The 21,777-nt window shown below is 40.5% G+C and overlaps 1 protein-coding gene across 2 annotated transcripts in view; it reads left to right on the forward strand.

Moving 5' to 3' along the window:
• Positions 1-21,777, forward strand: part of XRN2 (5'-3' exoribonuclease 2) — a 47,426-nt gene that overhangs the window by 22,543 nt on the left and 3,106 nt on the right. For both annotated transcript variants that reach the window (XM_075203836.1, XM_075203837.1), the window contains exons 17-27: positions 3,044-3,179; positions 4,474-4,581; positions 4,688-4,777; positions 4,921-4,993; positions 5,885-5,968; positions 6,511-6,608; positions 6,969-7,048; positions 7,972-8,028; positions 8,169-8,237; positions 8,341-8,475; positions 8,997-9,133. In XM_075203836.1, coding sequence (XP_075059937.1) covers positions 3,044-3,179; positions 4,474-4,581; positions 4,688-4,777; positions 4,921-4,993; positions 5,885-5,968; positions 6,511-6,608; positions 6,969-7,048; positions 7,972-8,028; positions 8,169-8,237; positions 8,341-8,475; positions 8,997-9,133 — 1,067 coding nt within the window. The remainder of the gene's footprint in view (positions 1-3,043; positions 3,180-4,473; positions 4,582-4,687; positions 4,778-4,920; positions 4,994-5,884; positions 5,969-6,510; positions 6,609-6,968; positions 7,049-7,971; positions 8,029-8,168; positions 8,238-8,340; positions 8,476-8,996; positions 9,134-21,777) is intronic.

A 21,777-nucleotide genomic window follows, 5' to 3' on the forward strand; every position in this document is an offset into this window, starting at 1 on the left:
ACTGAATTGCAAACCTATTTGTAAGAATAATAGACTATTTTAGCCATTTAGATCATTGTTCTACCAATCTTGTTATATTATGACTTTCTGAATATTGTCGCTATTGGGGTGAGTGAAATACTTTATAACTTATCTGTTGCATGTTTTTAGAATCTGCTCTGGGCCCAGATTTCACTAAGCTTTTTACATGCCAGATTATCCTGCATACATTATATAAAGTATTTGGCCTGTCGGTGATACTGAAAGTTTATTTTCTAAATGCAATAGAATTCTGCCCACAGTGTGCTTATATTCTGTCAGCTGCTATTCTGTAACACATGCTGCGATGCCAGCTAAGAAGTCATGTCCTAGCTTTAACCTTTGCTATGTTCAGGTTTCTTTATTAGCCAAAAATGTATTTATCTCCTGGAATAACTTGCTGAAATTCCCTTTTACAGGATAAAAACTGCATATAAAGGAATAGGGCATAATCTTGTTTGAGATGCTGGGAAGCCATTCCCCAAATATCCTGTGATATTTGTTGCTGTGTAGTATGTTTTGGCATCAGGTGGTACCCCCTCCAACTAGCAAAGGAACCTGGGCAGTTAGGTATTCAGTCTGGTGTTGGATATGGGCATGAGTGTTGGAAGTGAGGCAGAAAAACAAAGTACTGTGAGTGTTTCATATCAAAATGCCCTACTCTGAGGGGTTTAGAGCAACAAACCTTTAGTGAAATTGTTTTCACAGATTTACAGATGTTTCATATTGAGAATGGATGAAAAACCATGGTTACTTAAGGTGGTGTAGTGTTTGTCTAACATAACTGTATATAGCAAGGTGGTGTGTGTGTGTGTGTGATTTATGTATAGAGTGAGGAACTCTCCTGGGTTTTATTTGAATGTTGGGTACAATGCAACGTATGGAGGAAGACGGGAATGCAGGGGAGGAAGCTATATGTAGGTGTCGTGTTTTACTTATGAATGTTCTGTTGCATCTTTCAGTGCAATCTTTGCGTAGTGAAATGTTGGTCAGTTTGCAGAGAGGTGTGTTCTGGCTGGATTAACGGACAACTGTCCCTCTGCTAAAATAAACATCATTGTCTCTGCTAAAATAACATCATTGTCGTTCCCTGCATAGGCATGTCTCCTGATTGGTTGTAACTCCCATTGCTTGCACTCAGCAGTGCCTTGCTATATTTATACAGTGCTAACCATATTAGCACTGTATAAATGATGCTCTGTAATGGAATGCCATTGCTTCCAATATCAAAAATATACCAACACATTGATAAAGTTCAAAACATGTACACATAACACATGACATCACCAGCATATGTTCATATTCTACATATACATTAGTATTACAAATAGCATGCTGGAAAGTCAAGATACAATGAGTCTGGAGACTTCACACTTTTTACTGAAATCCACTTCATCAGCACATTGAGATGGGTATGGCCAAAACAGAATGGTGTTTGAATCATCCATGCATAGGGTGGTCACGTGGTTGACTTTGGTATGCTTTCCACATATCACCATGATACAATTAACCCTAAAAAGGTTTTAAGGAAAAATACTTTAGATTTGTGTGTGTGCTTTTGTCACAAGATATTTGGTCATTATTATATGGTATACCCTTCTTAGGAGTGACACCAAGCCTATTACTATAGGCAGTTAAGTGCTGACAGATTTGTTATATTATATATCTATCTATCCATATTAAAAAAAATGGTAAGATTGAATGGATTGGGAAGAGAAATCCTATATTTGAATAAACAGTAATAGAGATTAGCCTTAGCAGCTGTGCAAGCAAGTTGGGTGTTTGTTTTTTTTTTATAATTGTCTTCCTTCATCAGTTGGGCAGGATCCCCCCACATTACTACTCTTCTACCTTCCTGCTTGCCTCCTCTCCTCACTTTATAACACTATCCCTGTAGCATAGAGCCGTGTCCTCAGTCGCCTAAGTGCACAGGTCCACAAAATCTGTGGACTGATTTTCCTTTAATTTTCTGTCCTCTTGTCAACATGCCAATGATCTGATAGTTGTCCTGTGTTGTCCTGTGCACTTCAGAACTGTGGACACACGTGTCGGCAAGGGGTCAAGTGTAACCACAAAAATGGTTTGTGTCCTTTGTTAAATAAGTCTTGACAATGGTTAAACAACAATATTTAAACTGGTTATGCACAAAAGAGTTGAATTTGTAGCCATACCTTCTGAAGCCTGCCTAGTTCTAAATAACCTCCATGGGTGGATTCACAGTGTCAGCTGTTGTATTGGCGGAATAGTAGACATGAGACCGTTTCAGCTTGATTGATCTCTATATTAAAAGCCAATTTATAGGAGAGTCAAACATTTTAAGGACATGAAATACTAATGTAACTGCTCATGTGTTTGTAATGAATACTGGTCAATGTTTTCTTCAGATATCATTTAGAGGGGTTTGTACACAGTCATAGGAGCCAGTACTGTGGTTGACTGAACACCTGCAACATTTGTGCTGCCACCAACCATGTCTATGGCATTTTCCAGCCATCGAGGGGGTAAAAGGGCACACCCCAATAATTTTTAAAAGTTGGTTCTTGTGCATATATTTGCTTTAAACTTACTCTAAAGTGCAAGTGCAGGGACATGAAGTGTCATCATGGCTCTGCCCCTGCTGCGCAGTTGATTGCGTAATCACGCAGCGGGTTGCTAGGCCATGATACAAATCACATCCTCAAGGCCTGTCTCATCCTCCTTGAAAGGAAATCATGGACCCAGGAGGGTGACCTGTTTTCTCTTTAAGGAGTTTTATGAACTTTCTGGTAGAGTAGGCATGTATGAATTACTTTGTTATTACAGTACAAACATGAACACATGTAACATTTTGTATGCTTCCATTGGCTAGAGTAGAGGCCAGTGGCACCAATGGTTTTTAAGCTGGACATATTGCTGTTGTATTGTTAGTCGTTCACAACATTGGTGATCTGTTTACAGCAACGCATGGCATTCAATAGACGTTGTACAAACGAATATACGAAGTAGCTTTCCACTGCAGTTTCTTTACTGGTCATTCTCTTTACAGACTGTGGGAAGATGGATGGAAGCAGCGCTACTATAAAAACAAATTTGATGTTGATTCCTCCGATGAGAAATTCAGGCGCAAAGTTGTGAAGTCATACGTTGAAGGTCTCTGCTGGGTTTTAAGATACTACTACCAGGTACACAATACACCTTACTATGGCATTCGTTATGTGACGTTCCCAGGCTGCTCAGTTTCTGTAAAGAAGCCAGTTTATAAACGCTTAACTTCAGACTGCTTACATCTGCTGTTTATCTTGTGCCAGTGGAATGTATAGGCAAAAATGCAAATATCAGTGATTCAGTAAGTACTGGCAAGCTCTCATAGAAAATATTAGTGCTTACCCTACAATATTGTGACGTTACATGAAGTGTAGTGTAATTGAAGTGATCAGTACAAGCCCTCGTCGGACAATAATCTGTTATATGCCTGGACTCAATAGTAGGCTCATAACCACTGGGACATAGAACCAGGGTACACTGAGTACAGCAGTATGGAGCCCTACCAGCACTGGGCCAAACAGATTTTTTTTTTTTTTTGGGGGGGGGGATTGGGAGACCTAGTTGGCTCTTTCTAGGCAGCAGCTGCTTCTGAGATGTGGGGTGGCGAGAGGACTCCACTCTGAATTAAGGGATGAGGCAGTGGGTCCCCTTGTAGGCAGCCTATCCACATTCCACATCCACTCATAAGATGTGGAGGCCCCACGACTGCTGCCTTTTACAGCCCCCCAGGTGCACATCTTCCTTAGAGAGATGCGCTTCTCCCGGACAGAGAGCTGCGACAAGGCAACCCTGCAAGTTACATTTGTACTGGTGGCAGCCCTGCCTGGAACAGCTTACTTCTGGGTGGGGGCAGTTGCAGCACCTCTTTGCTGGCAACTCTTGTTAAAACCTCCCCCTAAATGCTTTCTTTGAATTGGGTACTGCTAATTAGCAGAGCTCCGCACAGGACAGACTGGGATGGATTGGATTGATAGCTCTTTTGTTAGACACAGGAATACAGCTTCACAGGAACAAAGCGAGATATTAAGTCATGTCTAAAACTGTATATGAATATCTCTGAACACTAAACACACTGGTTTGTTTGGTGACAACGTTCTTTTTCCCAGTCCAGGTTGATTCTGTTATCTCTCATGAATCTGCCTGAACAATTCTTAATTTAACAATGTACTCTGTGATGGGGGAGGGGTGGGATTAAACAGAGCTATGGGCGCCGTGTGTCCTTAATGTAGATCTGCTTTTTCCAGTGTCCGTATTCAATCATTTCCATTAATGTCTCTCATAAAGACTTCTCACCTGTGCTGTGTGACCTTTTTTAGTATATCCAAAGTGAATTAATGTCATTTTCAGACTAGACTTTTCTTTTGTGAGTGGAAGAAGAGTAGTTGTAAAACTTTTTCACTATTGTAAAACTATTTACCTTTTTTTGAACAGGGCTGTGCTTCTTGGAATTGGTTCTTCCCATTTCACTATGCTCCCTTTGCTTCTGACTTTGAAAATATTACGGAGCTTTTTTCAGAATTTGAAATCGACACAAAACCAGTAAGTGTTTGTTGTTTTTTTAATAATTGAGCTTTATAAAATGTTCTGTGGGTGTTTTATTTTTATGCAAACTATTGAAACCAAAACACTATTTTCTTCTTTTCAGTTTAAACCACTAGAGCAACTGATGGGGGTATTTCCAGCTGCTAGTGGTAACTTTCTACCTCTCACATGGAGGAGACTCATGACTGACTCTGTGAGTGTTTTGTTTCTCTTGTTTCTAAATGGTTTCAATGTCTTCACTGTAACTGCCTTTCTTGTAATGTGGTGCTGCCAATGGGCAGGTGATTTAATGTGCAAGAACCTGATCATAGCTCAATTTTTATTTTTATTTTTCAGGATTCTAGCATTATTGACTTCTACCCTGATGACTTCGCCATTGATTTAAACGGGAAAAAATTTGCTTGGCAAGGTAAAATGAGCATTCATTGAACACCCTATGTGTCTTGCTAGAAATAAGTTAGCAACTTCTGTATTATAAAAACATATCTATGGGCAGCACAGTGGCCTAGTGGTTAACACTTCTGCCTCACAGCATGTCACACAACACAACACCACAACAGGTCATGAGTTCGATTCCCGACCATGGCCTTATCTGTGTGGAGTTTGTATGTTCTCCCTGTGTTTGCGTGGGTTTAATCCCACACTCCAAAAACATACTGATAGGTTAATTGGCTGTTATCAAAATTGACCCTAGTCTCTCCCTCTCTGTCTGTGTGTGATTATATTAGGGAATTTAGACTGTAAGCTCCAATGGGGCAGGGACTGATGTGAATGAATTCTCTGTACAGCGATGCGGAATTAGTGGCGCTATATAAATGAATGATGATGATGATCTATGTATGTCAAGTTACTTGAATGTACGTAAAACGTATCCTTATATTTTGAATAGCAATTTACAATGATAGGAGTGTCAATGAAGGCAAATTATGCCTGTATGAGAATCTTTTGGTAAAATCGACTTCTATGGTTCCAAATGGAACTGTGTGTTTAGAAAGATCATGTGCCCTAGTGTAATATAAACGATATTAAGAAGCTTTTCACTTGTGCCTTTTATACGGTCTCAGATCTTCTTGGACTTCTAATCTTTATACTTCCCGAATTTTCCTTTTTATGTAAATTTGTCCTGTGATGTATCTATAAAGGTAGCGTTGGTTTTCTGTCTCGGTAAATACTTGAGAACATGATAATGCTTCCGCCTCAGACTTTGTGACGTTGGCCCCCGTATTGTTTCAGGCTCATCGGCCTCCTTGCGTTTCTCCTCGCCTTTGCTAGTTAATTGATTGCTTCCTCTCCCCTACAGGTGTTGCTCTGCTGCCATTTGTTGATGAGCGCCGTCTAAGAGCTGCTTTGGAAGAGGTTTACCCTGACCTCACTCCTGATGAAAGTAAAATGATTCTATTTGCCTGTGTTGTCTGTGTAATCACTTAGGTTTTTAGCATTAGCGTACTTGTCGTTATGCTCTGCTTGGCTGCAAATGAAAGATATAATGGTTGACTGCTATTGATTGCCTTTAAACAAATCTGTAACCTTTTGCTTCATAGATGATTTAATTGCAGTAAATTGAATGATCCTTGATACATAAAATGGAGCCTTAGCGGGTGCAGAGAGTAGAATAGAACCACCTTGCATTAAAACTTGTTAATTAAACTCTCATTTGCAGGTTTCTTGTGACTTCAATGATCTGTTTTCACAGGAAAGCTTTTCTTGAGTATCTGTTAAAACGGCACCCACCGAACAATTAGAAAAAGTGGGAATTTTAGCAGCGCAATTAAGATTTTAAATTGCTTTATGAAAGCGAAAATCATATGCAGAAATGAATTGGCTTGTGTTTGTATTATACGTTAATGGTGGCTTTTGAAGCAAAAAAAAAAAACACTCTTGAGAAATCCTTGGCGCTAAGTGGTGGTTGCTTTTTCTTTGGGTCAGTGAGAAGAAATAGTCTTGGAGGTGATCATCTGTTTGTTGGAAGAACTCATTCCCTAAATGACTTCATACATGAGCTTTACAAGACCAGTACTAAAGAGGTACGTCATTGTTCAGTAGTTCTGATGAGATTCCTTAATGGGAAAGCTACAATACACCCAAGTGTTTGTACATCACTGATCATTTTTTTTTTTTTTTTTCTTTCGTGCCCTTGTTCCTTTTTTAAATTGCTGGAGTTTTTTTGGCACTGGGATGTTTTTCTTAATCTATTTGTTGGTAAATCTATACCCCAGTTTGAGCCTGGTGGGGGTAGTGACTGGCTGCTGCAGTGGGCTTGTATGGGAATGCTGAGTAACGGTCTGAGTTTGGGGAAAGCTCAACATTGGAAGAAACTTCTCTGACAATGGTAAATCTAGGCCCTGTGTTTTTGTTACATTATTGCTATTTACCACTTTCCATAGGCAACTGATATACCACCAGAGTTGTGCCATGGGATTCAGGGAATGCTTGAAACTGATGACGGAGCAGTTCTTCCACTCCAGTAAGAATTCTACATGTCTTTTTCAATGCATCTGTGCACTGGTGTCTGACAGCTTTTCTGTTTTCTTGCACAAGTTCAAAATATAGATGTTCTCTAATATCTTTTGCAGATCACCCAGTGGTAGACAAATGCTTTTGCGTCGCCAATTGTGTTCCACTAAGTGATTTGAAGCAAAAGTAGAATGTAATGATATTATCATTAGTATCTTATTGAAAACTTTGAACGTTTATGTGCTAATCACATGCATTCAAGTGGATGGGCAGAGTGAAATATATGTACATGTTCATCTTGTCCTTTTGTCTGGTTAATATATTATCAGTTGGATTACACTGTAGCATGTTAATTTATCACAAAGATTCTGGTAGGTAATGACCTCATTAAGTAAAGAACTATATAAAGCTAATTTAATATAAACTCCCATAAGCATTTTGCTTAGAACAGGTGTGAGAAAAACTCGTCTCAAAAGACACTTCTGCATTATATAATTTGTTCTTGGGCTACCTGTGGAACTACAAAGCCCAGTAAGCCCTGCTGGTCTCTGAGTAGTTTCATAACTGCTGGCGAACCATAGGTTTCCTGCCTCTATTGCTTCTGAAATGGCTACTAACATCCAGAGTATAAATGTTTTATTATGGGGAGCATTTTCCCTAAAAACACCACATATCCTTTGGAAAACATGTATAATATTATTGCAGTGAATTATTTGGAGACCAAGATGGTAACTAAGGGAATAGTGTGATATTTGACATAGTTTGTAACCTCACTACAAACTACGAACTGTGTAATCAATCACTTATGTTGCATGAACATGGCTTGATCTTTACCATTGAATTGCTTAGACATTGCATTTTAGTTTTTGGAAATTAACGCTTGTTTTGAACATTTTAACTTTTTTCTTTTGTTTTTTGTTAATGCTATTTTAGGGTTGTAGAGTCTCCAGTCCCTATGTTGCGAGATTTGTCTCAGAATTTTGCTATTAGGTATGTAGTCTAAAACAATCAATCTAAAAGTAATGGTTATAGTTTAAGTGTACTTGAGTCAAATCTTGTGCTTTTTATGTCTGTGTATTAAACCATTTTGAAACCCAAAATTAATGTTGTAACCTTTCCATTTTATTTAGCATCAAGTTTAAAGATCCACAATTTAAAGATGGTTATGTTTTCAAAGCTGTGGTTTTACAAGGTGCCAAGTAAGTAACTCTTGTCTCATAAAACAGAAGTGGAGGAATTGCAATTTTGTGCCACAACTTAGTGTGTGTTCTTGGTTTTTTTTTCTCCTTCACATTAATGTAGAAAGCCAGCTATAACTTTAAAACCAGGAGATTGGGAGAGAACGAATAACAATGGCAGGCCTTGGAGGCCACAAACAGGCTTTAATCAAAACAGAAAAGTGGTTCATTTGGATCAATCGGCTTTTAGAACTTTAGGGTAAGTAGATATGGTTGTTTTGTTTTCCCCAGCAGTGAAGATTTATAGCATAAGTTGATCTGGTTGTGATTAAGAAGTCTGGTTCTTGATTTTCACAAAACGGTCTATACACTCGCACTGATTCCAGTTATCAGAAGGTCCGATTTATTAGCCACAATGGTCAGATGTTGGAACATATAGCTGATTTTGGTGCTATAGACCAAATTTGGGGCGGTCTGGTTGAAAATGTTATTGGCTTCTGATATTTTATAGTCTTTACAACATAAGACTATAAAGATAATTGAAGAGAATCTACATAATGTCCCTAAATGTAGATGCATGTTCTAAAACTTATGTTAATGGAGTAGATAATGGCACCAAGTCAATACCTTTTGTCCAAGAACAGTTAGATCCTTCAAATCTGTATTCCCCAGTATTTGGTCGGTCTTGGTCACAATCCGCTATTGAGTTAGGGATTATTTGTGTATCTTTGTCTCTGTTCTAGTATTCCTGATATATTAACCATTTTCCTACATTTCCAGCCATGTCATGCCACACAGGGGAGGAGCTTCAGGAGGTGGATGTTACAGCAGCGTCCCACCACGTGGCGCTTATAACCCTATTAATGCATACAGGATGTCTAACCGCAACCAGCCACCCTTTTCCAGCTCACTGCAAAGTGAGTTAATTATGTTCAATTTCTTCTTTGTGTTCAACAGCAACTAAACTGGCCTTATGCACATAGCTTGTCCCATACTGGTAATTGTAATTCTATTCTCTGCAGTAGACTGATAATCAGAGGTTTGAGTGGTTGGTAGAGTGAGGGTGTGACAAACTCACTTGCAGAGCTATCTAAGTGCAGTGGCTGATCATGAATAGAAGTAGACTTGGTATCCTCTTAGAACTGCCTTTTGATAGTGTATTTTTGTGCGGCTCACTGGTGTGAGTTATCCTTTCCTCACAAAGACATTTGAATAGATAGAAGAAGTCTAAGCGCTAAGTCTCATGTTAAAAAGCCAAGTGTACAGTGTGGTATGTGTAAAGGATAGGGAGCAGGTTTTGCATAACCAAATGGATGTTTATATGATTAAAAGCAAAAACCACACAATGGATGCTGCCACAGCTAGTTACACCTATTAAAGAGTTTTTTTTGGCATACTCATTAACGTGGGGATGTCAAAAGGATCCACACACACACACTAGTTTACACTAACTAGGGCCAATTGCTGTTCTAAGAATCTGTAGTAACAGCTTATTGAGACATAAAAGTGTGTTATAAAGCAATCATTTGGCAACACTTGAACCAACTGCCAGTTAAACATAAATCAGCTGTTAAACTCCTAACAAACTGAACAGAAACCATCCTTGAACTCCATTAGTAGCATAGGATGCTTAGCATGAGCCATTCTTGATGTTACCTTGTAAAATTTATAACAGTGGTTGTATTTGTGATTATTGCCCAATTGTATAACCGCTTTGTATTTGCTTATTGATGCCATCATAAGCGATACTTGATTTTGTTTTTTACACAAATCTGTTTGCTTTTATTCATTTAAGCATCTCATAATACAATGCCTGCTCTCTATCCTTTACACATACCACACTACATACTTGCTTTTTAACATTACAGGGCGCTTATACATCTTTCTATTCTAATGTTGCTAAACGCGGTGTCCTTCCATACTCTTAGAGCATACACAAATACCATGATGGCTTTCTTTTTATCTTCACACTTGGGTTTAAAGTAGGGATGTGCACCGGCGACTTTTGAGGTCTCGTGTTTTGTGTTTTGGATCCGGATTTTCGTTATTTTTGAGGTTCGGATTTGTCTCGCAAAACACTTGACGAAAGGTCTCGGTTCGGATTTAAGGTATTGGATTCGGATTTTTTTTGAAAAAAACATAAAAAGTTTAAAAATCAAGTTTTTGGGCTTATTTTCACTCCTAGGCTATTATTAACCTCAATAACATTCAATAACAAGCATTTCCACTAATTTACAGTGTATTCTGAACACCTCACAATATAGTTATTAGTCCAAAACGTTGCAACAAGGTATCTTTCTGGACTGCGTAGAGGAGTGGGTCACCACAATATATTAAAAACCCTGAACTTTTATGAATCGCACCAATAAATGTACCTGGACTGCGTAGAGGAGTGGGTCACCACAATATATATAATAAGAAAACCATCAACTTGTTTAATTCGCACCAATAAATGTACCTGGACTGCGTAGAGGAGTGGGTCACCACAATATATATAATAAGAAAACCATCAACTTGTTTGATTCGCACCAATAAATGTACCTGGACTGCGTAGAGGAGTGGGCACTGGGCACCACAATAAAATATATAAAAAACCTTCAACAGGTCTGCATTACACTACACATACGGCTGCTCCTCCATCCTCTCCATCATATACATGTTGGAGTTTTAGCGTGTGACAACCTCTTGTTTTTGATAATGTCAGTGCATTTTGAATATTTTTCAATTTGCCCCACACCACTGAATGTACTTTATCTATGATACGCATCTATCTATCTTGACTGCGTAGTGTGGTGGCCCCGGTACACAATTTGGTACCGGGGCCACAATAAAATAAATACACCCTCCACGTGTCAGAATTCCACCAAACAAGTATCTGGACTGCGTAGTGGGGTGGCCCCGGTACCCAACTTGATACCGGGGCCACAATAAAATAAATACACCCTCCACGTGTCAGAATTCCACCAAACAAGTATCTGGACTGCGTAGTGGGGTGGCCCCGGTACCCAACTTGATACCGGGGCCACAATAAAATAAATACACCCTCCACGTGTCAGAATTCCACCAAACAAGTATCTGGACTGCGTAGTGGGGTGGCCCCGGTACCCAACTTGATACCGGGGCCACAATAAAATAAATACACCCTCCACGTGTCAGAATTCCACCAAACAAGTATCTGGACTGCGTAGTGGGGTGGCCCCGGTACCCAACTTGATACCGGGGCCACAATAAAATAAATACACCCTCCACGTGTCAGAATTCCACCAAACAAGTATCTGGACTGCGTAGTGGGGTGGCCCCGGTACCCAACTTGATACCGGGGCCACAATAAAATAAATACACCCTCCACGTGTCAGAATTCCACCAAACAAGTATCTGGACTGCGTAGTGGGGTGGCCCCGGTACCCAACTTGATACCGGGGCCACAATAAAATAAATACACCCTCCACGTGTCAGAATTCCACCAAACAAGTATCTGGACTGCATAGTGGGGTGGCCCCGGTACCCAATTTGATACCGGGGCCACATTACCTCCTCCAATTTCCAAGTGTAGTGTTTATAACATCTTAACACTACACTAATTCTAGCACGTCAAAACCTCTTGTTTTAAATAATGACAGGGCATTTAACTTTTGATTTAATTTATTGAATTTGTTGGCATTTTCTTTTACTTTTTGAACATGGCAAACGACTGTTGAATGGTCACATAATGCCAAAAAAAAAGTTGCAAGATGGAATTGTCCTTGGGCCCTCCCACCCACCCTTATGTTGTTGAAATAGGACATGCACACTTTAACAAACCAATCATTTCAGCGACAGGGCCTACCAAACAACTTTGACTGAAATGATTGGTTTGTTTGGGCCCCCACACCAAAAAAGCTATTCATCTCTCCCTGTACAGACTAAACAGGCTCTACTGAGGCAAGATGTCGTCCTCATCCTCAACCTCTGATTCCTCTCCCCCTACAGTGTCTACTTCCTCCTCATCACACATTATCAATTCGTCCCCGCTGGACTCCACAACCACAGGTCCCTCTGTAGTATCTGGAGGGCAGTGCTGTACTTCATTGAGGAATTGATTATTCATTTTTATAAACATCATTTTTTCAACGTTGTGAGGAAGCAACCTCCTTCGCCGCTCACTGACCAGGTTCCCCGCTGCACTAAAAACTCTTTCCGAGTACACACTGGAGGGGGGACAACTCAGGTAAAATAGAGCCAGTTTGTACAGGGGCTTCCAAACTGCCTTTTTTTCCTGCCAGTAACAATATGGACTGTCTGACATGTCTACTTGGATGGTGTCAGCAAAGTAATCATCCACAATTTTTTCTATTGTGACAGCATCCAATGCAGCGAGAGTAGACATGTCTGCAATGGTTGGCAGGTCCTTCAGTCCGGACCAGATGTTATCAGCATCCCCGCCAGTGCCTCTTTTGGGAAAACTGAGCTTTTTCCTCGCAGCCATAGATGTGGAAGAAAATGAGGGTGGAGCTGTTGGCATGTCACGGTCCTCTTCAGAGGACAATCTCCTGACCAGCAGGTCTTTGCACCGCTGTAGATTTGTGTCCGCCGGAAACAGAGACACAACATACGCTTTAAACCGAGGATCGAGCACGGTGGCCAGAATGTATTCCTCTGACTTTAAAAGAGTGACCACCCTCGGATCCTGGCAAAGCGTACGAAGGGCTACATCCACAAGAGCTACATGCTTGCTGTAATCGCAATGGCTTACCAGCTCCTCCCTCACTTTCTCCAGCTGCTTCTGCAACAGCCTGATCAGGGGAATGACCTGACTCAAGCTGGCAGTGTCGGAACTGACTTCTCGTGTGGCAAGTTCAAATGGCTGCAGAACCTTGCACAACACGGAAATCAGTCTCCACTGCGCTTGACTCAGGCGCATCCCCACTCCTTTGCCTATGTCGTAGGTGGCTGTGTAGGCCTGAATGGCCTTTTGCTGCTCCTCCATCCTCTGCAGCATATAGAGGGTGGAGTTCCAGCGCGTCACAACCTCTTGTTTGAGGTGATGGCAGGGCAGGTTCAAGCTTTTCTGATGTGCCTCTAGTCTGCGGTAGGCACTGGCTGAATGCCGAAAGTGTCCAGCAATTTTGCGGGCCACCGCAAGCATCTCCTGCACACCCCTGTCACTCTTGAGGTAATGCTACACCACCAAATTAATGGTGTGGGCAAAACATGGGACGTGCTGGAAATTGCCCATATTTAATGCCCGCACAATGTTACTGGCATTGTCTGACACCACAAATCCCCATGAGAGTCTAAGTGGGGTAAGCCACTGGGAGATAATTTCCCTCATTTTCTCTAATATGTTGGCAGCGTTGTGCCTCTTATTAAAGCCTGTAATGCACAATGTTGCCTGCCTTTGCATGAGCAGCCATTTTGTAGATGCTGCTACTGATGCAGCTGTTGCTGTTGCTGCGGAAGGGGATGCATCTACCCAGTGGGCTGTCACAGTCATATAGTCCTTCGTTTGCCCAGAACCACTTGTCCACATGTCCGTGGTTAAGTGGACAGTGGGTACAACCGCATTTTTAAGAGCACTGAGGACACTTGATCGTACTTCTCTGTACATTTTTGGTATCGCCTGCCTAGTGAAGTGGAATCTCGAGGGGATTTGGTACCGGGGACACAATACCTCCATCAACCCTCTAAATCCCACTCCACTGATGGCGGACACCGGGCGCACGTCTAACACCAACATTGCAGTTACAGCCGCAGTTATACGCTTTGCAATAGGGTGACTACTATCGTATTTGGTGGTCATGGCAAACGACTGTTGGACGGTCAATTGTTTGGTGAAAGACTTAGCGGTCTTACGACTTCCCCTCTGGGAAGATGACCGACTAACAGCAGCAACAGCAGCAGTGGCAGTAGTAGGCGTACCGCTGCAGGATTCCTCGGATGAATCCCGTATTGAGGAGGACTCAGTCTGGCTGGTGACTTGGGCTGCAGGACTGAATCTGATGGAGATTGTGGAGGAAGTTGACGAGGAGGGTGTTGCTGGTGTGTATCCAACTGGACCACGGGATTTAGGTGTCCCTGTACCGATGAGGGTCCTAGCCCCAGTTCCTGAACTAACCACTGAACTATGAAGGTTATTCAGGTGACGTATAAGGGAGGATGTTCCTAGGTGGGCAAGATCCTTACCCCTGCTTATTTGAGCTTTACATAAGCTACATATTGCCATACATTGGTTGTCTGGATTTGGATAAAAATAACTCCAGACCGAAGAGGTGCATTTTTTGGTCTTCTGACCAGGCATGACGATGGGCTTTTTCATCCCATGGACATCAGCTGTTTCCCCCCCTGGTGCCTCATTTACAATAACCACATCACCATCCTCATCATCAAGTTCCTCCACAGCGCCAGCTACATCATCAATAGCCTCCTCCCGAGCCACCTCTTCCCGTACAGTGATGGGAAGGTCAGGCTTGACAACCACCAACACGCTTGGACTCGCCTTGGGGATTTGTGATAATTTCTCTTTAGAAGGCAGAGTTGTTTGCTGTTTTGTTGCTGACAGCATAACTCTCTTCAATTTTTTGTAGGGGGGGGGAGGAGGAGGAGGGCTAAGATCCGTGGGTGAAGCTGAACCACTAGTCATGAACACGGGCCAGGGCCTAAGCCGTTCCTTGCCACTCCGTGTCGTAAATGGCATATTGGCAACTTTACGTTTCTCCTCAGATGATTTTAAGTTTCTCTTTTTGCTACTTTTTCTTAACTTGGGCTTTTTGGATTTTACATGCCCGGTACTACGAGATTGGGCATCGGGCTTGGAAGACGACGTTGATGGCATTTCATCGTCTATGTCATGACTAGTGGCAGCAGCTTCAGCATTAGGAGGAAGTGGGTCTTGATCTTTCCCTACTTTATCCTCCAAATTTTTGGTCTCCATTATATGTAGCACAAGATACTGCAGAATGTGTGAACTTGGTAATATTGCAGTACCAATGGACTTATAATGCTGGATTGGTTTTGCAAATTTGGTTATAATTATTATATATATTTTTTTTTTTTTAAATTTTTTATTTTTTTTTACTTTTTTTTTATTTTTTACAAACTTGGGAATAATGGGGAAATAACTATGCCCTTAGAAGCACAGAGCACAGGACACAGCACCACTGGACTGAACAGGACACGGCACAGGACCCAGCAGCACTACGGAACTCAGCAGGACAGAGCACAGGACACAGCACCACTGGACTGATACTGCAGAATGTGTAAACTTTGTAATATTGCAGTACCACTGGACTTTTACTGCTGAATGTGTGAACTTGGTAATATTGCAGTACCAATGGACTTATAATGCTGGATTGGTTTTGCAAATTTGGTTATAATTATTATATATTTTTTTTTTTTTTTAATTTTTTTATTTTTTTTTACTTTTTTTTTATTTTTTACAAACTTGGGAATAATGGGGAAATAACTATGCCCTTAGAAGCACAGAGCACAGGACACAGCACCACTGGACTGAACAGGACACGGCACAGGACCCAGCAGCACTACGGAACTCAGCAGGACAGAGCACAGGACACAGCACCACTGGACTGATACTGCAGAATGTGTAAACTTTGTAATATTGCAGTACCACTGGACTTTTACTGCTGAATGTGTGAACTTGGTAATATTGCAGTACCAATGGGCTTATACTGCAGGATTGGTTGTGAAAATTTTGTGGTAATTAAAAAATATTAAAGTAGTTTTTGGTATTTTATAAAAAAAACTTTTTTTTATTTTTTTAAACACAGGGGAATATTGGGGAAATAACTATGCCCTTAGAAGCACAGAGCACAGGACACAGCACCACTGGACTGAACAGGACACAGCACAGGACCCAGCAGCACCACTGACCTCAGAAGGACAGAGCACAGCACACAGCACCACTGGACTGATACTGCAGAACACAGCACAGCACAGCACAGCACTAAACAGCACAGCACTAAACAGCACAGCACTAAACAGCACAGAACTAAACAGCACAGAACTAAACAGCACAGAGGACCACCTAACACACCCTCCCTCTACCCTGATCAATGCCCGAGTGAAGATGGCGGCGACTAGCGGGGAATTTATAGGATCCGAGTATCGCGAGATCCGACAACGGGATTATGAGTCAGAGCCTCAGTTTCACTTTTGAATTTGGCGCCAATACCCGGATCTGTCTCGGATCCGACTCGGATCCGCAACGTTCGGGTGGGCTCGGATTTCAGAAATCCGAGCGCGCTCATCCCTAGTTTAAAGTGCTGCACTAGATGTGTTGCCTACGGCTTGTAGGGTCAGCTATCTTATGGATTGATCAAATGTTCATGAGAATTCAAAATGTCTTATACATTTGTTTATAATGTTTGTTTCTAGTGAATGGATAAGCTGGATATTGGGTAAGCCCATTAAATGACTGCCATCTTTGTGTAGAGAAGGCAGGTCAAGCACTGCTATTGTAATATGGTGTATCAGTCAAAGCTCCATAATGTTCATAGGTGTCCTAGTAATTAAAGCAGCAATCCCATGAAGTATTTAGTTGTGGTTTGTTCTTGGTTTCTGTTTTTCACATAAATCAGTGTGGCAGGCTGTAAGAAGCAGCTTGGTAATTACCCTTTTTCCCTTGCTTTGTAATTTCAAACCATTATTAATGATTGTCAATTCTCCACAATGTAATGTGATCATTGCATCGTGGCGACAGTCTCCTAGCACATGATGTAGTGAGCAGAGGCACTTTGGCATGCCTTTCTGAGCTTTTGTTTTTTACCCACCAACAATCACCCCCTCCAAATCCAACATCTCCCTTTCCTGCAGAGATGAGTCGGTCTGCTGCACAGGTACAGTGCTCCTTCTGCGATCACATGACATGCTGAGCGCTCTGAGCAAGTGTCTGCCAGCCACACGTGTGTTCCCTCCAGAGGGGTGTTTGAAAACAAGCTATTGATCTGTAGGTGTGATAGATAAGAATAGGTACTTGGTACTATTTTAAGAGGGGGTGGGGGAAACAATGTGTGACTTCTGCTTTAATGGTATTTCTCTATGTATGTATCATGATTGTATTCCATATTACAGCAAGACACATTTTTAGTGTCTAGAAAAACCTAGATGCATAGACCACCTAATACATTTATTTCAGGATCATTACATTTTTTTTTTTTTTTTTTAATTCCTTGTATAGTGGTAACTATTGTTTTTGTATATATCTGTGCAGGTGAGCAGACTTGAAGGGTGTTTTATCCGTTTACCTGCTTTCATTTTGTGGTGGTTTTGACCCGCTGCTACATAATTGTTATAACGCACCCTTTTTTGCTTGGTGTGTAATGGCAATGATGTGGGCTAGATGGGGAGCGTATTGGATAACTTAATTGGAGCGAAGAATAAAAGTAAACTCTGGGAATATTATAAGATGGTTGACTTGGTTGAGTTTAAATTGCTGACCATAACGTCCACTTTGTGCATTGTTCCTGTGCGTAGGTGGTTTTAGGTTAGGCTTGGCAGTACAGTGTGCTTTTGGGTAGGAGTCAGTCTTAAAGTCTCATTGAGTGGCTAAAAGCACTGCTGATGACACTTGCTAAGTCTAGTCAGCAAGACTTCACCCTCATTAACTGGCTTTCCTGAAAACGCATATCTAGGAGCAGATTAAATTGGCTGCAAATTTATCGTTGGTATGGTAAGAAGGAATTCTAATTTTTGCTCACACTTCTATGCAGCGTGCGCAAAATTAAGCGTTCTGTTAAAAATAAAAATCAGTGCAAGGTGTCTTGGGCCGTTTTTTTCCTCAATTGAATTTCCCCCCTCCTAAAGTCTGATTCACTGAGCGAAACTTCTTTCATTAGTATGACTTTGTGTATTTCGAAGTAGTGGTTTTGAAAGCTCCCACCATTGTATCAAATTACTGAATAAGGCCCCATTTTATGTTTATAGATACTGAAGCTAGATAATTGAATGACTCTTTTCCTCTCCAATTTCAAATGATATTTTTTTTTTTTATCTTCACATAACTTATGATTTTGTAAATAACCTCTTGAAACTTAAAATAAACCAATACATTTTTATGTCTAGCTACCTGTTATAGGTCTCTGAGATGGGCTTGTAGTTGTAAAAAGTTTTTTGTTACAATTTCATTACCCTTGGATATGGCACAAAGCTGTTCTCTAGGTGCAATTGTATGACATACAAAGAGCATAGATGTGCAGTCCTATAGCAAGTCCATGACTATAAACAACTGCCTAATAATTTTATACTTTCAGCAATATATAAGTTTTAGTCTGAAAGAAGTGTTGTTTTGTTTTTTTAACCCCTGACCAGAGTAAATGTTATGTTTTGGAGATGTGCCAGTTTCACTGGAAATAACTTTATTTCTTATTCTGCCAGAGTCCTTTTAAATTGTTACCCTATCAAATGGGTGTAGACTCCATCCGGGCCTTGCCATCTAAAGATGATATGGGGAAAGTAACTGCAATGTGTTTTGGACTTGGATCGATGTCTTGTTGCATCAAAGCCCAGCTAATAAGGATGTAAATCTGTTTTGAGTCATAAAAGTTGCTGGAGAACATGTACAAGTCCATACATTAGTCACCTTAATGTAGACGGCCCCTTTAAAAAACATGGTTATCATTGGATGCTGGTTTGTGTTTCGCAGAGCTAGAACAGTCCTTCATTGTGAACTTCCTATTCTACAACACCAGTCGCTTTTGCTACAATTTGGTGATATTTGCAACCACTAATTTAGATCAACGGCGAATAGCTTAAGAAGCTACAGTTTTGCGCTAACGTGTCTGCATAGTTCTGTGTATGAAAGGAGGTATTTAATGGAAATGATATTGCACGGACGATGCTTGTAAATGACAGACTGGAAAGGGTGTATAAAATGGATTCTGGGTATTTATAGGAGTCTGTAGTACACGCATTAAGTGACATTACTATGGAGAAGGGCAGCGTGGCCAATTAAACAGCCACCTCTTCAAGTGTCTGCTGTGGGTGTTCCTTTTTTGATTTTCCTTGATTTGACATTGATGTTACAATTTTCAGCTGATGAATAATGTCTATATGCTGATGGCTTGCTGGAGTCAAGTACAGTCTGCCAGCACTCGGTGAACGGAAGATTTAGTTTATGCAAACCAGAGTACCTGATTTATGACTTTCATTGCAGTCAGTAAACTTGTCAGTTAGCTGAGTTTGAGAGTGATTTTGATTAGTGCAATCAGTAAACATGAGGTCTCGTCTTTGATTGCTGAGCTGATTGGGTAAATACTCAAGTAGCTGTTTGCAGCCTTTAGTTTATAGTTTGTCATCTATTGCTTTAGAATCAGTGCAGCAATTTCCCCCTGATGGCTGCACTTTTTATGTTTTGAAGTGCTATTTAGTTTCATCGGATACATTCATGACTTGAGATCATCATGGCAATAAAAGACATCTCTATAAAATATTCATATTAATCTAGCAGTATAAGTATTGGTGCTCCTAAATGTTTAGGTGTTTCTAAACTTGCATTACCTTGCTGTGGTGACCAGTACAGGATATACTTGGACAATAGCATACCTATATGTTGCTGTGCTAAATAACTTTACTATTTATGAGTTGTGATTTGTCTGGGTTCATGGGTTTAGTTATTTTCCATGTTAACTCCTTCACTGTTCAGCTCCGGAGACGCATGTGAAATCTAGCTATGTTTTTTTTTTATTTTGGGGTTTACTGATGTATGTTCTGTTAAAGTCTACTTATTGAGAAGCAGGGTACTTATAGAAAACTTCACAAGGCCCACGTATCCGCAGCCTCATTTAGTCACCGTGCTCCTTGGTGACTTGTAATAAAATATACACTACAGGATAAATGATCCTCTTATATTAGAAGTGATGTTAATATATGTAGAAAAGTCCTGTAAATATCTGTGAATTGAGCTCTGAAGCAATCACTTCAGGGTTCATTAAGAAAACTTGATTATTCTAAGAAATAATGCAAACTCTACTGTAAATTGACATTGGATGTGACTAATAAAATGTTTGGCTCACAGCCTTGTATTTTTATATGGTCATGCAACTTCTGTATATCCATATCATTTATAGTACGGAGTACATTATACCATTTAGAACGTCTGATAAAGCAATGCCTCTTTATGAAGCAATATTGCAGAGTAGTTATTTGCATTCTATTTTTTTTTTTTTTTTTTTTTTTAATGGTCCATTTTAAAGTAAAATATATTTTCCATCATTTTAAGTAGTTACTTTGACTATATTGATTTTTGTGCACTGGTCAGATCAGGTGAGCCAGTAATTATTACCTTACAGAATTCTCTGGAATCTTGACACCGATTCAGTTCAGCCCAAGGTGTCTCTTGGAACATCCGTGAAAACACCTGGCGGTGGTGATGGCTGGAATCTCCACTTGTTTTTCTCTGCACCACATAGACGTGCGAGGATAAATTGGTGGAGATCTCTACCGTAATTGCCAATAATGTACACAGCGCAGTGTCCGCACCACATTGCTGGGTTGGGATTATTTCTACTCACGGATAGACAGATGACTATAGTAACTGCACCATTAAGATGGCATTAGCCATGATAAAAGGAAACCATTTCCTAAAACATTTGTTACAACATCTAAATGTGGATTTTGATTTGTTTGTTCTACTACCTTGATATTTTGAAACCATTCCTATACTCCATATAAAGATTTCATCCTTTTGCAACCTTGCTTCATTCAAATTTCTAGCTAATGTTGAGGTAGTGATTTTAGGGTTTAACGCTGCATGCAACTGTACAAAAACAGTCCATGTTGGTATGCTATGTTTTGCTTAATGTATATATGGTCTTACAATATTGTTGGTTTGTACACCATGTGGTGAACAGAATGACTATCGATTATAAGGCAGAAGTTAATTAGTTGTGCCTTTTTATAATTGGGTCTTACTTAAACAATGAAGATCTCACAGAAGCACCAAGATTTGCAAGCTACGCAGTTTGTGAAGTGTTGTGTACTGAATGAGTATCTATTGATTAGAAGCCTTTCATGCAGGGCACTGGCCAATCTTGTTTAGAAGAAGAGCATCCATCTAATTGCCTGTTTTTGTTGTGGCTGTGTTGTCAATTTTGCATTGTCAGACACAAAGGAAAGAGTGGGTGGTCCTTCAGCACGCACATGTACTTTCCGCCAGGAGAGGGTCTCTATCTGAAACAGATATTCCTATTTGCTGTGTTTCACAAATTAAGCCAATGTAACTCCTTTTCCATCATGTATGACATTTCGTATGAGCCATCTCATTGATTTCGCTAATTTATTGTTTTTTCTTTGCAAAATGCTCTGCAGTAGACCATATAACTCCATTGCTGGCATGATAAATAAAGGTGTGCAGTAGATATCTGTGAGAGGCATAAAGAAGGAATTGGGGGATGTTTGTACAATTTCCCAATACCCTTAAGGTGTTCCTGCTGCACAGATTCATGTACACACATAAATAGTTGTCCCTTTTTGCACTTCCAGTTTGGAACACAGCATTTTTCAAAGCTGCTGGCAAGAGTGTGACATGGTTGATATCTTAATACATATTTTATTAACAGACTGTATCTCA

Source organism: Mixophyes fleayi, chromosome 3 (genome assembly GCF_038048845.1).
Source record: "Mixophyes fleayi isolate aMixFle1 chromosome 3, aMixFle1.hap1, whole genome shotgun sequence".
Taxonomy (NCBI): Eukaryota; Metazoa; Chordata; class Amphibia; order Anura; family Limnodynastidae; genus Mixophyes; species Mixophyes fleayi.